This window comes from Caenorhabditis elegans, chromosome V (assembly GCF_000002985.6).
Source record: "Caenorhabditis elegans chromosome V".
In the NCBI taxonomy this organism is placed as follows: Eukaryota; Metazoa; Nematoda; class Chromadorea; order Rhabditida; family Rhabditidae; genus Caenorhabditis; species Caenorhabditis elegans.
The window spans coordinates 19,503,101-19,517,449 of NC_003283.11; the positions used below are offsets into that span (position 1 = coordinate 19,503,101).

The window sequence follows — 14,349 nt, forward strand, 5'->3', positions numbered from 1 at the left end:
GTTGCAGGACGATGCCTCCACTCAGGTGGCTCTTTTTAGTACTATGCGCCGTGGTGGCAGTTCGAGCAGCCGATGACAGCCTCATCGGCTCTTTTAAGACAATGTTCTTCGGTAATGAACCTGAGAAGACCAACGACTCCGCCACTTCATCACAAAATAATCCTCCGATCAGTTATCACCAGTATGCGACTGCTTCATCACCATGTAAGTGGTTTTGTAGATTCAGGATTGTTACAATTTTGGGTCCTGGCACGATAGGTACTGTAGGTGTTCGAAAATTTCTAAAGTTTTCGGATTCTGCGGAGCTTGGTTGATAGGGGTAAAATTCAGAAGCTCAAAATTTTTTTGACAATTTTTTTGAACATTTTTTTAAATTAAAATTTTATTAATTTCTCAGTCTTTATACATTTTACTTCTAGTTTATTTAATAATCTGACACACAAACGCTTCAAAGTAACGTCCATAATGCCTAGGTTCCGCCGATTTTGATATTTTGGGTCCCGCCACGCCGGGTACTGTATCTCCAGCTAAAATTGTTTGAAATTTCAAAATTAACGGAAACTACTCGATATGGGTGTCATTTTTAAGGTATTAGCACGAGAATATTGATTTTCATAATAAAAATTTAGTAAAATGTCTAGTTTTTTTTTCAGCCAGCCGCTCACAACCTCCATCTGGACAATCTTGTACCCTGCCACGTCAGATTGGAACTGGACCCTACAGAATTCCAAGATGGTAATGTGTTGTTTTTTTTCAATTTTTGAAAAAAGAGAAAATTTGGGATATTCAAAAAAAAAAAAAATTTTTTCAAATTTTTCAATTTTTTTTGTTGAAAATCTCTAAACTTTTCCAATTTTTGAAAATCAATAACTAACCCAATTTTTCACCTAATTTCAGGTACTATAACCCAGTCCGCGGACGTTGTGAGCTGTTCTATTGGTCCGGTTGCTGTGGAAACGGAAACAATTTCCAGACGTTCCAGACGTGCCAATCGACCTGCGAAGGTGAGCATTTTTCGGGTTTAGATGTCAATTTCACTTTGCAGAATGTAGAAAAAATAATTATGCCCTAGTGGGGATTGAACCTAAGACCTTCTGTTTACAGGCAAATTCCCACTGCGCCACATGGCTCATTTTTTCTCAAAATCCCCAAAAATGTCTTGAAAAAATTGTGCAAAACTTCAGTTTTTTGTACTGTACCCCAAAATCCAATTTTTTTTTGTTACATTTTCTAGCAAATCACACAAAACAAAAAATGTTTACCCAAGTTGGGGGTCGAACCCTGGTCTTGTGGGCCCAAGGAAATTCCCACTGCGCCATTCGGACCAAAACATTTTTATCGATTTTTCGTAACTTTTTGTTTAAAAACTAGTGCTAACTAAATTTATCGAACAAAATTCACGTAAAATTTAACTTGATCGCCGAGCAATTTTCGGTAAACTCGGTAAACTCGGTAAAGTTTTCAGTTTTCATCAAATTTCTCAGAAAAAATTGAGAATTTTTTTGGTTCCACATAAACTACAATCTTTATAAACTGTTTTTCTAGCAAATAACACAAAACAAAAATATTCGACCCTAGCGTGGGGTCGAACCCTGGACGTGAGAGCGCAAGGAAGTTTAAGGAATATCCCACTGCGCCATTCGGACGAATTTTTTTTCGTGGTTTTTAGCGTAAAAACTTGTTTATTATAGGATTTTGAATGTAAAAAAAAATTAAACTGTATAAAAAAAGTGTTCTAGCATCCTCGCAAACAACTTCTCAAACTTCTTCTCAAATAGTCTTCTCGACACCTCAACTCTCTGTATTCCAACCAACTTCCACACAAATCGACGTACTTTTTCAACCGAATCCTCTCAATCATTACCTCTCCATGCCGCCCGTCCTCTGTTCGTGCTGTTTCCGACCGTACTCCGAGGGTTACGGTAGCTCGAATCTCCTCCGATTCTACTACGACGCTCCGGCGAAACAGTGTCGACAGTTTATTTATAAGGGACTGGGTGGCTATGGTAATCAGTTTGAGTCGGAGTTCAAGTGCCGAAATTCGTGTGGAGTTAGTGGGCTCGCCGAGCCACAAACACTGGCCACGCCCCCACCGACGATGATGGTGACGTCATCAACTTCTCAACTTCCTCCTGTCGTCTATCTTTCAACAGGTTCTTAGCAGTGTTGTTTTTGGTCGCTTTGAGCTTTTTATTGCTTTTTATTCTTACCTGAAATTTTTTTGTTGTGTGCTGTGAAAATTTTGAAACATTTTACAAAAAAAAATTTGGAAAAAATTTTTTTAAGTCACATTTTTTCTCAGAATATTATTAAATTGCTAAAAAATTCAAATCTATTGCCTGTTTGCTTCTGAAAAAAGTTATTTCAGTAAATTACACAAAATAAAAAATTTTGACCGCAGCGGGGAGTCGAACCCCGGTCTCGTGGGTGCAAGGAAAATCGCACTGCGCCATTCAAACAAATTAATTTTTTAGATTTTTTAGTGTTCTTTACACACATTTGTGCTCAAAAGTAGTTTTCCTAGTACAAAACAGAAAATAAAAATATTTTGACCCCACTGGGAGTCGAACCTTGGTCTTGTGGGGTCAAGGAAAATCCCACTGCGCCATTCAAACATTTTTGCCAAAAATCGATATTTTCAGATTTTTCAAACAAATTCTGATCAAGATGTGTGTGTTGTTGTGTTTTCCACATATTCAACAGCTTATTCCTCGTGTAAAATCCCCCCCCCCCCCCCCCCCCCATCAACTTAAAACTCACTCGCCCCCTCAAATCAGTGTGTGCTCATTTTCAGTCGATCCGTGCTCTCAGGACAAGGAACCGGGCGTGGGCGCCGTCCAACTGCCCCGCTTCTTTTTCAACAAGGATTCCCGGATTTGCGAGCAATTCCAGTATTTTGGCACCGGCGGGAATCGCAATAACTTCCAGACGCTTGAAGAGTGTCAAGCACAGTGTCCAGGTTGTGTAACTGCACCCCCTACTAATTAATCATGCATGAATATTTACGAAAAATCAATAATTAACATTTTTTGGTTAAAAAATTTTTGGAAGAAAAAAAAAATGTTTCGAATTTTTTTTTTCAAATTTTAATCTTTTCCTTTCTATTTGCTTTCTTATATCTATATTTTTTGGTATTTCATATAGCCTAGTTCCCGGTGTCGGTTATCACAACATTATTACAAAACTTTACCTCTATGGCATGTGCAAAGGGTAGCTGGTGGTGCAAAAATCCAATAATTCCCAATCCCCCAAAAATCAATAAATTTCCAGAAAGCCCGAATCCATGTGCCGTTACCGGTGGTGCAACACTATCTCCGTGTGCTCCGGGTCAGGGATGTGGTACTGGAAGCTATTGCCACGTCGGAGCCCAGACACAGACCACCGTGTGCTGCCCCAAGCCGGCGGCCGTCGATCGATGCCAACAACCGTTGAATGTTGGAATTGGTAACTCGAATTTGCAGAGGTAATGAATTTTAGGGAAAAAAGTTTTAAAAAAAGTTTGACCACAGCGGGAGTCGAACCCCGGTCTTGTGGGCGCAAGGAAATTTAAGGGATACCCCACTGCGCCATTCGGACAAATGTATTTGTTCTGGCGGTTTTGATCAATTTTCATTACCAATGTTGTTTAAACTCACTTTACAGCACAAAAAGTTAGCACAAAAATTTCACTTCCAGGAAAATTGATTTTCCTATTTTTTAAAATTTTCTTTAAAAAAATCTTTTTTTTTTAAATTTATTCACACATTTTTTGTCTAAAAACTTTTTTTCTTTCCAAATCACAAAACAAAAAAAAAATTGACCACAGCGGGGGCCGAACCCCGGTCGTATTGGCGCAAGGAAAATCAAGGAAAAACCCACTGCGCCATTCGTCCCAAAATTTCAAAATTTTCTTTTTTTTTTATTTTCAAGATTGTCATAGTGGCTTCAACTAAATTTTCAAGTAAAGTAACAAAAACAAAAAAAATGTTGGCCACAGCGGGGGTCGAACCCCGGTATTGTGGGTGCAAGGAAAATCAAGAAAATCACACTGCGCCATTCGGACATTTCTCCTAAAAATCTGAAAACTCTTGAATTTTCTGATTTTTTTTTCAATTTTAAGATTTTCCTACCCATATTAATGTGTAAACCAAAAAGAGCTCTCCGAGCTCGCCGAGCAATTTTCCACGTCAAATTCAAATTTTTCAGATGGTACTTCAACCCGCTTACCCAACAATGCTCAACATGCACTTATCGTGGACTCCAAGGAAATGAGAACAACTTTTTGTCTCAAAATGAATGCGAGCAGTCTTGTTTGGGCGAGTTTCGAAAAAATGATTGAAAAAAATGATTTTTTTTTGGAAAATACTCAAAATTTCAAATTTCTGATGTTTTTATTGAGTTTAAATTTAAATTATCTAATATACCACATCGAACAAAAAAATTTGACCCGAATGGGGGGTCGAACCCTGGTCGCGTGAGCGCAAGGAAATTCGAGGAAAACTCCACTGCGCCACTCGGACAATTTTTCGAAAATGTTTAAAATAATCTAGTTTTATCAATTTTTATCTTTTTTCATAGTTTATTTTTAATTTTAATCTCATTTTTTTTCAGTAAACCCCTGCAAAATCGGCTCTCCATACCGTTCTCAAGGAATCACCGTCCAGTGCTCAGCCATGAGCCCAACTGTGTGCCCAGCTGGCCACTACTGTCATCTCGGAGCCGACGCAACTACCTCTGTGTGCTGCCAGGCTCTTGGTATGCTTTGAAGCTGAAAATATGTGAAAAATGTCGAAAAAAAATCTTAAATTTCAGTAATTTCTAACCAAAAATCCCGAAACTTCTAACCGCGTGAGCATTTTTTTCCCGCAACTTTTCTAACAGTTTCCCCAGTTTTTTTCTAACTTTAAACTTAATTTCAGGATATTTTTTGGTGGTTTATGTTGGGTGGAAGGTCTTGGTTATTGGTTCTGGTGTCCAGGTTACGGTACTCAGGGTTACGGTAGGTCAAATTTGGTGTTTGGAGCATGAAAATTCAACATTTTTGGTTGGGAATGTTGTACTAACGCATGGAAAATGGTTTTGTGGTGGAAGTAGTTAAAATTGAGTAAAAATTGATAAAATTCAGGAAATTCTGAGCGATTTGAAACAAAAATTGAAATATTTAAGTAAAAAAAAATAGGTTTTTGCTCTGCTCAAAAATTAAAAATTGAGCCAAAATTTTGTAAAATTTTAGTTAAAATATTGAATTTTCAGACAAATTTTTGCCGTTTTTGCTCTTTTATTTAAGCGAAAATCACTAATTTCGGCGGAAATGAATAAATTTCCAAATAAATCTGATAAAAAATTGTAGAATGTTTGATTTCATTTAAAAAATAAAAATAGTTTGGTGTTTTTTTTTTGGTGAAAAATTCCAAAATTCCACTGGAGTTTAGCCCAATTTCTCGAGTTTTTACAGCAAAAATTAACCAATTTTTAGGCTTTTTCTGACTGAAATTGTTAAAACTTAGGCCGAAATTAGTTTCTTTTTTGAGAAGCAAATCTGTAGTTCCCGTAAAAAATTAAATAAAAATTTGAATTTCCCGCCGAAAATTGACTGAAAATTTGAATTTATTGTCGAAAATTAACTGAAAATTTGAATTTTCCCGGCTAAAATTTGACTGAAAATTTGAATTTCCCGTAAAAAAATTGACCAAAAACTGGAGTTTCCAGTCGAAAATAGCTTGAAAATTTAAATTTCCCACCAAAAATCGGTTGCAAATTTGAATTTCCCGCCGAAAATTGACTGAAAATTGTCTGAAATATTAAATTTATTGCCAAAAAAAATGTATCCAGCTTTGTGTGATTTTGCTGTTCCTCCCCTCCATATCTTCAATCCCAACAACCAATTTTTCCAGGAAACTCTCCATGCGAAGAAGAGATGACTCAAGGTGAGGGCCCATCAGCCCTCACCCGCTTCTACTACGATGCCTCCCAACGGAAGTGTCTCGCCTTCAACTACCTCGGTCTGAAAGGAAATCGTAACAACTTCCAATCCAAAGAGCACTGCGAGAGCACCTGTCCCGTCTGGACCAATCCCTGCGCAATCGGCCAACCAATCATGACAGTCGGGCAGAAGCCGTTCCAGTGCCACCAGGGAGCCACCTGCTCCACCGGGTACTTCTGCCACCTCGGATACGACGACGCTACCACAGTTTGCTGCCAGTCAGAAGGTGATCCGTGCTCGCTGGTTGTCAAGGAAGGCTCCGGCAACCATCATCTCTCCCGATGGTTCTACAACTCCAACACTCGACAGTGTCAGCCATTCACTTATACTGGACAGGGAGGAAATGAGAATAACTTCTTGCTCCGCGAGCATTGTGAGGCGACGTGCCCGGTATGGATCAATGCCTGCCCATCTGGGGAGCCATATCTCCTGCCGAATGGGAAACCACAGCCTTGCGATTCGGCGAACGTGAACTCGTGCCCATTGACTCACTGGTGCCACCCAGGGCCTGATGCTTCGACGACTATGTGCTGTCCAGGGAAGGCTGATCCGTGTACGCAGACTTTGGCTCAGGGAGAGGGACCACTCAGTGTGGCGAGGTAGGTCAAGCAACATCGACAACGCGTTTTGCTCATTTTAATTTTTAACAGTCCTCAGCCGTCACGTAGTGCCAGGCTGTCCAATTACGGTTTGATCTACAAAAAATGCGGAAATTTTTTGCGAACTCTGCGTCTCATCTCCCGCATTTTTCGTAGATCTACGTAGATCAAACCAAAATGGGACACTCTGACACCACGTGATCCGTTCAGGAATGTTTTGGCACCTTTAAGTTAGTCACAGTTAACTTAGTCTGGGCTCCCTGGGATTGGACCTTCTAGGCTTATGAAATTAGACCCCCATGAACCAGTTACAGAAAAAAGGAGCAAAACATGTTGTAGAATTACGCCCACCCATACATTTCCAGATTCTACTTCAACGCGCAAAGCCGCACGTGCGACGAGTTCATGTTCCGTGGGCTTAAGGGAAACTCGAACAACTTTAAGTCCCAGGAAGACTGCGAAAAGGCTTGTCCAGTCCAGCAGAATCCGTGCCCAATCACCATGTCCTCCCTGAAACACTCGGCTAAACTTGTCCCATGCTCCGCCACAAAGTCCTGTCCGTCCCAGCAGTGGTGTCATTACGGAGAGACCAAGGAGACTACAGTGTGCTGTCCGAATGGTTAGTTAATTTAGTCTTAGGCTTAGGCTTAGGCTTAGGCTTAGGCTTAGGCTTAGGTTTTTGGCTTAGGCTGAGGCTTAGGCTAAGGCTATCGCTTAGGCTTAGGCTACGGCTCAGGCTTTGCCTTGGGCTTTGGTTTTGACTCAGGCTCAGGCTCAGGCTTAGGCTTGGGCTGTGAATCAGGCTTAGGCTTAGGCGTAATCTTAGGCTTAGTCTTAGGCTCAGGCTTAGACTTAGGCTTGGACTTAGGATTAGGCTTTGGCTTAGGTTTAAGCTTTGGCTTAGGCTTAGGTTGAGCCTTAGGCTCAAGTTTAGGATTAGGTTTTTGACTTAGGCTCAGGCTTAATCTTAGGCTTAGTCTTAGGCTTAAACTCAGGCCTATTCTTAAGCCTAGGCGAGAGGTTCAGGCTTAGGATTAGGCTTAAGCTTAGGCTTAGGTTTAGGTTTTTGCCATAGAGACGCAGTTACTGAAACCTGATTTATTTAAAAAAACTTCATTTTAAAATTCTCCCGGAAAAAGTAGAGATGCAGAAAGTGAGTCCGAGCTCAGCGTTTGCTCCAAAATTGGCTGATCCCTCATGCGGAGCCAAATTGTGGAGATCTGCTTTTGACCCTTGTAAATCGGACATCCAGCGTGCTCCGACAAATCTTCCTGATCCGCAAAATTAAATTTTTGGCGGCTTTTGGCGCAAAGCTCACCTGCTCCGAATTCCCCATCGCGTTAAACCAGAAAAACGCGTCACCCGGCTTCGTCCTCACTGCAGCTCCAAGCCTGGGAAAAACAGTTGCTCCACCGCTCTCCGCTGCTCCAAACGCCATAATAAGGGTCCCGAACCGGTTCCCATTCACTCTCATCCATTCATCCCACTCCTTTTCGCTGGGGTATAGCAGATAGTCGTGGTGCGCGGCGTAGTGGCCACCTGGGTTATAGGACAAAGCCAGGATGTCCTCGGCGGTTTTGAAGTTCAGGTTGGGAAGTAGGTTTTTTGCGGTGTCCCAGATGGATCGAGCTGCCGGGTGATCCTCATGGAAGACCTGGGTTCCGTTGGCTCTTCGGATTTTTGAGACTATGTCGTTGCCGTCATCGTTGACTACTAGCTGGAAAATTTCAAACTTGGGAATTTTCTTAACATTTTCTTAGTTGAAAGTTTTTGATACTTCCGACCATCGAGGAGATATAGCCATTCAAAAGACGATCCCTATATGTATGATTTTTGTCTCCTCACACCCTCTCTGGGAGCTCCACGTTAAAAAGCAAAAAAATCTGATCATTTCCTCAGTTGAAAGTTTTTCCTTACCTCTAACCATTGAGGAGATAAAGCCTTTTAAAGTAGAGAGGACAAAACAGTGAGGGTAAGGGAGAGACGCAGACGACGAGATTACTCTGCGTCTCCTCGCCGCCCACACTCTCTGAGCGCTCCACCTTTAAAAAGCAAAAAAATCTGATCATTTCCTCTGTTGAAAGTTTTTCCCTACCTCTAACCATTGAGGAGATATAGCCTTTTAAAGTAGAGAGGACAAAACAGTGAGGGTAAGGAAGAGACGCAGACGACGAGATTACTCTGCGTCTCCTCGCCGCCCACACTATCTGAGCGCTCCAACTTCAAATCCTTCTTACTTTTGAACTGGTTGAGATATCAAAAAACTTTCAACTGACACAATATTCAAAATTTCCCGATCTTTTCGATAACTATCTTAACCAACCTGCTCCTCAAACTTCAAATGCTCCATGAGCTCCAAGTGGTCCCGCACTTGCTTGCCCGTGAACAAATCTCTGTAGATCACCAGCCCCGGTCGCCACGCCACAACTTCCACTTTGACGATTTGAAAGTTTTGCAAGTACTCAAAACAAACCGCATGTTTCCATTCGAAAGATTTGTCCATTGTGACGTCATCACATAAAGCTAGGTGATCGTTTTCCCACCAGTCCTGGCCAATGAATTCTGGCGGCTCAGGCCCGTAGATTTGGTATTTTGCGAAAAGACTGAAAGCGATAATAAAGCAAAATAGAAGAAAAATGTGTATATAGAACATTTTGCAAATAGAAAAATGGGAATGGAAAAGAAAACGCCTATTTTATCGATTTTATTGCCCCGAAAAATACGATTTTATGAGAAAAAGTGTTTTGTGTTGTAGAGTTTGTTGGTCAGTGCACAGGGAAGCGAAAATTCCTGCTTCTTCTCGTGGACCCATAAAGTCGCACCGATCTTGGTGCCTTCGTGGATTGGGCAGGCGGCATGGAGCGTCTGAGAATTCGATTCTCCAGTTGATAGAGTGTTCAGCCAAACTATGACGTCACCGGCTTTAGGTCGGATGTTCAGGTTCAGCCGGGGGAAGACGGTAGCTGAAATTCTATTTTACTCTTAAGGAAAGTGTCGAGATTAGACCCAGGCTTAGGCTTAGGCTTAAGCTTAAGCTTAGGCTTAGGCCTTGGCTTAGGCTTAGGCTTAGGCATAGGTTTGGGCCTAGGCTAATGTCAAGGCTTAGCGTAAGGCTTAGGCTTAGGCTTAGGCGTAGGCTTAGGCTTGCACTTACTTCCACCCTTCTTCGCGATTTGCAAAATCACCAACACAGTAGCAATCCGATTCCCCCGTCCTTCCACCAGCTGCACATTTGTCGCCGGATTCAGATAATCATAATGTGGAGCATAATACCCATCGGCGTTATAGCTCAAAATCTGCCAGGGCTCCGCGGTGCTCAAATCCAGGGAATTGATGTTAGCCTGAAGTCCTTCAAAGATCCGTGCGAAGCTCGGACGGCCTGTGTGGATGAGCCATGTTCCGTTGGCGGCTCGGACTTGGGACTTTTCGGGGGTTGTGGTGAAACCCGAGATTTTCTGGAAACATTTTATGGTATGGAGCAAATTTCAGAGCAAAAGCCTACGAGTTGCTCTAATCGCAGAGCTTCTGCCTCTTGTACAGCCCGTTTTGCCAGTCTCCGGTGCACCTGGTTGTGGTACTGTAGGATGAAGGGCTCGGAGCTTAGAATTTCAACTTTTCGAATCAAAAGGTGCTTGTGGAGCCGGTAGCAGACTAGTCTCCCTAAAAAAATTGGAAAATTGTCTTGGAAACTTTTCTAAGTCCACGTGGTGTCAGAGTGTCTCATTTCGGCTTGATCGACGTAGATCTACAAAAAATGCGGGAGAAGAGACGCAGAAGGAGCAAAAACTTCCGGCATTTTTTGTAGATCAAACCGTAATCGGGCAGCCTGGCACCATGTGTAAGTCGTACCATCCCTGGAGCTGTCACCACGGAGCTCCTTCCCACACTTGTCCCATATTTTATCGTTAAACTCAAGGGTCTCATCGGTGAACGGTGTGAGAAAATTGAAAATGTAGGTGGAATATATGAAAAATATATAGATAGGATACATTTTTAACGGTGTAATAATTAAACTGGGCCCTTATGGGGTGATGGAGGGTCGCTGAGCAAACATAGAGTCACAGTTGTGTCAATAGTGGTCAGATTGCTAGCCTAAATCTGAATATTAGGCCCGATTTGGCTTGAGTTTGGTGCAGATCAACCTAATCTGGTTATGCCTAGGCGTAGGCCTAGGCATAGGGCCTAGGTGCACCACAGCACCGCCAACTAAAAACGAAATGGCCAGAGAAATTCGCCGCGCCGAAAACTTCAATTATCTCCAAAAATCTCCAAATTTTCAGCCGTCGACGACCCATGCACCGCCCCACCTCGCAACCCAGGAGTCGGCGAGTTCCACGCAACTCGCTGGGCCTTTGATGGATCGGCCCGCAAGTGTGTCCCATTCGAGTATCGCGGAATGAAGGGCAACTCGAATAACTTCCTGACCCGCGAGAACTGCGAGAAGCGGTGCCCCGTCTTCCAAAACCCGTGTAAAATCGGCGAGCCCCACATCCAGAACAACCAGTACATGCAGTGCTCCCCACAGCAAGTGTGTCCTGGAGGACACTATTGCCACGTTGGCACTGAAGCCAACTACTGTTGCAAGGCTCTTGGTATCGTGTGTTTGCTGTGTTTTTAAATCCCCCGTGAAATCCCAAATCATAAAATTGACCAGATTTTAAGTTTCAACAGGAGGCTTAATCCTACTTTTCAGGCGGCGACCCGTGTGGACAACCTTTGGACCGAGGAGTCGGAGGATCCCAGCTCTCCCGCTGGTACTGGAACCAGCAGTCTCAGTGCTGCTTGCCATTCAGCTACTGTGGGCAGAAGGGAACTCAGAATAACTTCCTGACCAAGCAGGATTGTGATCGGACGTGTTACGGTGAGTTTCAGCAGGAATTAGGATTTTTTAAAATTATACCCCAACCCTTGTGATTCCCGTTTTTGACCCAGTTTTCGACCCCCTGACGCCCCCGCTTTTCCAGAACTCGACAACCCATGTGCTCTCGGAGACCCTCAGATGGCTCAGAACAACCGCCCTCTGCAGTGCTCCGCGACCGCAAGCACCTGCGGAGCCCAGTTCTGGTGTCACTTCGGAGCCAATCAAGACACCACAGTTTGCTGTCCAGGACGAGGTGTGTGTGCATCTGAAGCCTAGTTTTTTTCCCGTTTCTCGAAATTCCGGTTACCCTGAGAGAACTCAACCCCCGCGTTTTTCAGTCGAATCCCCTCAAATCTGCCAGCAACCGATGGCCGTCGGAACCGGAGGAGCCACTCTTCCACGTTGGTACTATAACGCGCAGACCATGCAATGTGTCCAGTTCAACTATGCCGGGCGGATGGGAAATCAGAATAACTTCCAGAGCCAGCAGGCTTGCGAGCAGACGTGTCCAGGTAGGAAGCGCTAGAAGCTTTGGGCCTGGGCCTCTGAGCATGGGCCTCTGAGCCTGGGCCTCTGAGCCTAGACTAAGCTCTATTTCAGATCTAGATGATGTCTTTAAAACTTTTCCTCGAAGCTATTACCATTTCCATCCCACCCGCACCCAAACCCCAACACATTCCAGTGTACGTAAACGTGTGCCCCACCGGTTCGCCGATGCTTGACGCCTCCACCAACAAGCCCGTTCCGTGCACATTCGGCTCGAACTCGTGCGGTGCCGATCACTGGTGCCATTTGGGTCTGGTGCCCGACGAGTACCAATGCTGTCCAGGATCACCGACGAATCCCGGAGCGTGTCAAGGTCTTCCAGAGTCGGAAGGAGTGACCGGTGCACCGGCTCCACCGACTTCCAGATGGTACTACGATCAGACAGATATGCAGTGCAAGCAGTTCACCTATAACGGAAGACGAGGAAATCAGAACAACTTCCTCACCCAGGAGGATTGTGCAGCCACCTGTGACGGTTTGTGATTGTGCATGTGTGTAGTTTGTAGTGTGTAGTGTGTAGTTTGTAGTTTGTAGTTTGTAGTGTGTAGCCTCCACTTCTATCTCTATCTCTAACACAACCATCTACAAACTCTTTCATTAACTTTTTCGGTTACTTCTATACATTTTAGTTAGATTCTGTCAACTACTGGGTTTCCATAAATTCTCGGCAGGAAGTAAAACTTTTAAAATTTCAGTATTTACCAACCCTTGCAACCAGCCAATCGCTCTGCCAGCCACCCTCTGCTCGGGAACGGGCTCCTCGGACACTTGCGGAGCCAACATGTGGTGCCACATCGGAGCCAACCAGGATTCTACAGTTTGCTGTCCATCGGGTAAGGCCAGGCATATGAGGGCCTACATCGGCTTCCATGGGCATTTGAAGACCTCTAGACTATTTAGGACATTTTTAGGCTGTTAAGCCCTTATAGGCTTTTGAGGCCTTCGAAGATCTTTTCCGAAAATACTCACAGACTTTCTTTCAGAAGGAGACCCATGCTCGCTCCCACTGGCCCGCGGATCTGGCAACCAGTTCATGGACCGTTTCTACTACAACCAGCAGACCGGCTCGTGCCAACAGTTCACCTATTCCGGACTTCACGGAAACCAGAACAACTTCTTGACTCAACAGGCCTGCGAGGAGCAGTGTGGACCAAACCCGTGCTTCGAAGGCCGCCCGTTCGTCGGAGCCGACGGAAGAACCCAGACATGCTCGGCGTCCGCAAACTTCAACACATGCCCATTGAACCATTGGTGTCACATTGGCTCTGATCTTTCGACCACCGTGTGCTGCCCCGGAGCTTCCACCAACGCCTGCAACCTGCCAATGTCCACCGGAGAAGGAAACGCCCGGCTTGACCGATTCTACTACGATCAGCAGACCAAGACCTGCAGACCGTTCGTGTATAACGGGCTGAAGGGTAATCAGAACAACTTCATCTCCCTGAGAGCTTGCCAGCTATCCTGCCAGCCACTCGACAATCCATGCATCGGACAGCCCGCCACCACTGCCGCCGGCCAGGTGCTCTTCTGCTCGATCACTAACAAAGACTCCTGCCCTGTGAACTTCTGGTGCCACATCGGAGCTACACCGGAGACCACCGTATGCTGTCCTGGAGCCACTAACCCGTGCTCTGTGCCTTTGGCGCCAGGTACAGGAAACGCTGGATTGGCAAGATACTACTATAATCCAGATGATAGGGTAGGTTCTGGGCTTAGGCTTTTAGGCTTTCAGGCCGAAAATCCAAAAATTTCCAGCAATGCCTCCCATTCCAATACAACGGAAAACGCGGAAACCAGAACAACTTCGAGAACCAAGCAGACTGCGAGAGGACGTGTCCAGGTAGAGTAGTCCGGGCTATCAGAAATTTTTGATCGGCGTTGGATACAGGAACTTTGTCTTTTTTTTTGTTGCATGATCTAACTGTTTTACTAACCCTTTGGCTTTAAGCCTCTATCACAGGCTTTAAGCCTAGGCTGCAAGCCTACTCACACCAAGTTCAGTATTCATCAATCCTTGCCTCGGAGAGGTGATCCTCGAGGACGGAGCACCCAAGCCGTGCAAGCCGCTGCTCAAGAACTCGTGTGGCTCCGCGACAGAGTTCTGTCACACTGGAAACCCATCGGATCAAAACTCGAGCTTCTGCTGCCCAAGGATCAATCGTGAGTTTACTGAGCCTCCAAAAACTCTGAGAATCGAAAATTTTCAGAGGATCCTTGCAATGCATTCGTCAGGAATGGAGAAGGCAACTTCAACATGACCAGGTACTACTACAATCCTGTGGAAGGCGACTGCTTCTCCTTCCAGTACAGAGGGCTCAAGGGGAATGAGAATAATTTCCTGACGCTGAAAATGTGCCAGGAGACTTGTAAGCCATGTAAGC

General features: G+C 44.3%; 3 protein-coding genes and 1 non-coding gene across 12 annotated transcripts in view; 1 reads left to right on the plus strand and 3 right to left on the minus strand.

Annotated features, from left to right (window-relative positions):
• Y43F8B.3 (BPTI/Kunitz inhibitor domain-containing protein) overlaps positions 1-14,349 on the plus strand; it is a gene marked incomplete at both ends in the record, with an annotated part of 16,915 nt that continues 2,566 nt past the window's right edge. Inside the window, 19 exons of one of the 8 annotated variants that reach the window (NM_001269945.3) lie at positions 12-204; positions 654-735; positions 898-1,004; positions 2,795-2,959; positions 3,271-3,463; positions 4,186-4,295; positions 4,591-4,734; positions 5,874-6,561; positions 6,927-7,180; positions 10,842-11,153; positions 11,255-11,422; positions 11,526-11,675; positions 11,761-11,934; positions 12,105-12,443; positions 12,664-12,801; positions 12,952-13,667; positions 13,724-13,808; positions 13,970-14,128; positions 14,176-14,343. In NM_001269945.3, the coding sequence (NP_001256874.1) occupies positions 12-204; positions 654-735; positions 898-1,004; positions 2,795-2,959; positions 3,271-3,463; positions 4,186-4,295; positions 4,591-4,734; positions 5,874-6,561; positions 6,927-7,180; positions 10,842-11,153; positions 11,255-11,422; positions 11,526-11,675; positions 11,761-11,934; positions 12,105-12,443; positions 12,664-12,801; positions 12,952-13,667; positions 13,724-13,808; positions 13,970-14,128; positions 14,176-14,343 (4,345 nt within the window). Of the gene's footprint in view, positions 205-653; positions 736-897; positions 1,005-1,739; positions 2,154-2,794; positions 2,960-3,270; positions 3,464-4,185; positions 4,296-4,590; positions 4,735-5,873; positions 6,562-6,926; positions 7,181-10,841; positions 11,154-11,254; positions 11,423-11,525; positions 11,676-11,760; positions 11,935-12,104; positions 12,444-12,663; positions 12,802-12,951; positions 13,668-13,723; positions 13,809-13,969; positions 14,129-14,175; positions 14,344-14,349 lie in introns of all 8 variants that reach the window. The other 7 variants (NM_001269942.4, NM_001269941.3, NM_001269943.4 and 4 more) reach the window with 7 other exon arrangements.
• On the minus strand, positions 7,668-9,210 carry Y43F8B.19 (Fe2OG dioxygenase domain-containing protein). The gene is made up of 3 exons (NM_001129572.3): positions 8,885-9,210; positions 7,880-8,278; positions 7,668-7,832 (listed from the first exon to the last, which is right to left on the minus strand). Exons 1-3 carry the CDS (start codon positions 9,062-9,064, stop codon positions 7,680-7,682), a joined length of 732 nt encoding a protein of 243 aa, NP_001123044.2. The 5' UTR covers positions 9,065-9,210; the 3' UTR covers positions 7,668-7,679.
• On the minus strand, positions 9,085-10,552 carry phy-4 (Fe2OG dioxygenase domain-containing protein; the record flags this gene model as incomplete). Of its 2 annotated transcripts, NM_001129577.3 has the most annotated exons (5): positions 9,085-9,164; positions 9,357-9,524; positions 9,716-10,016; positions 10,064-10,221; positions 10,411-10,552. In NM_001129577.3, the coding sequence occupies 5 exons, from the start codon at positions 10,550-10,552 to the stop codon at positions 9,085-9,087; spliced, it is 849 nt and encodes a 282-aa protein (NP_001123049.1). The 2 variants fall into 2 exon arrangements, with proteins under 2 accessions (NP_001123049.1, NP_001123048.1); NM_001129576.4 differs by lacking the exon at positions 9,085-9,164 and having other exon boundaries at positions 9,265-9,524.
• Positions 14,072-14,221, minus strand: Y43F8B.26. The gene has a single exon (NR_070239.1). It is a non-coding gene; the product is annotated as an Unclassified non-coding RNA Y43F8B.26 (non-coding RNA).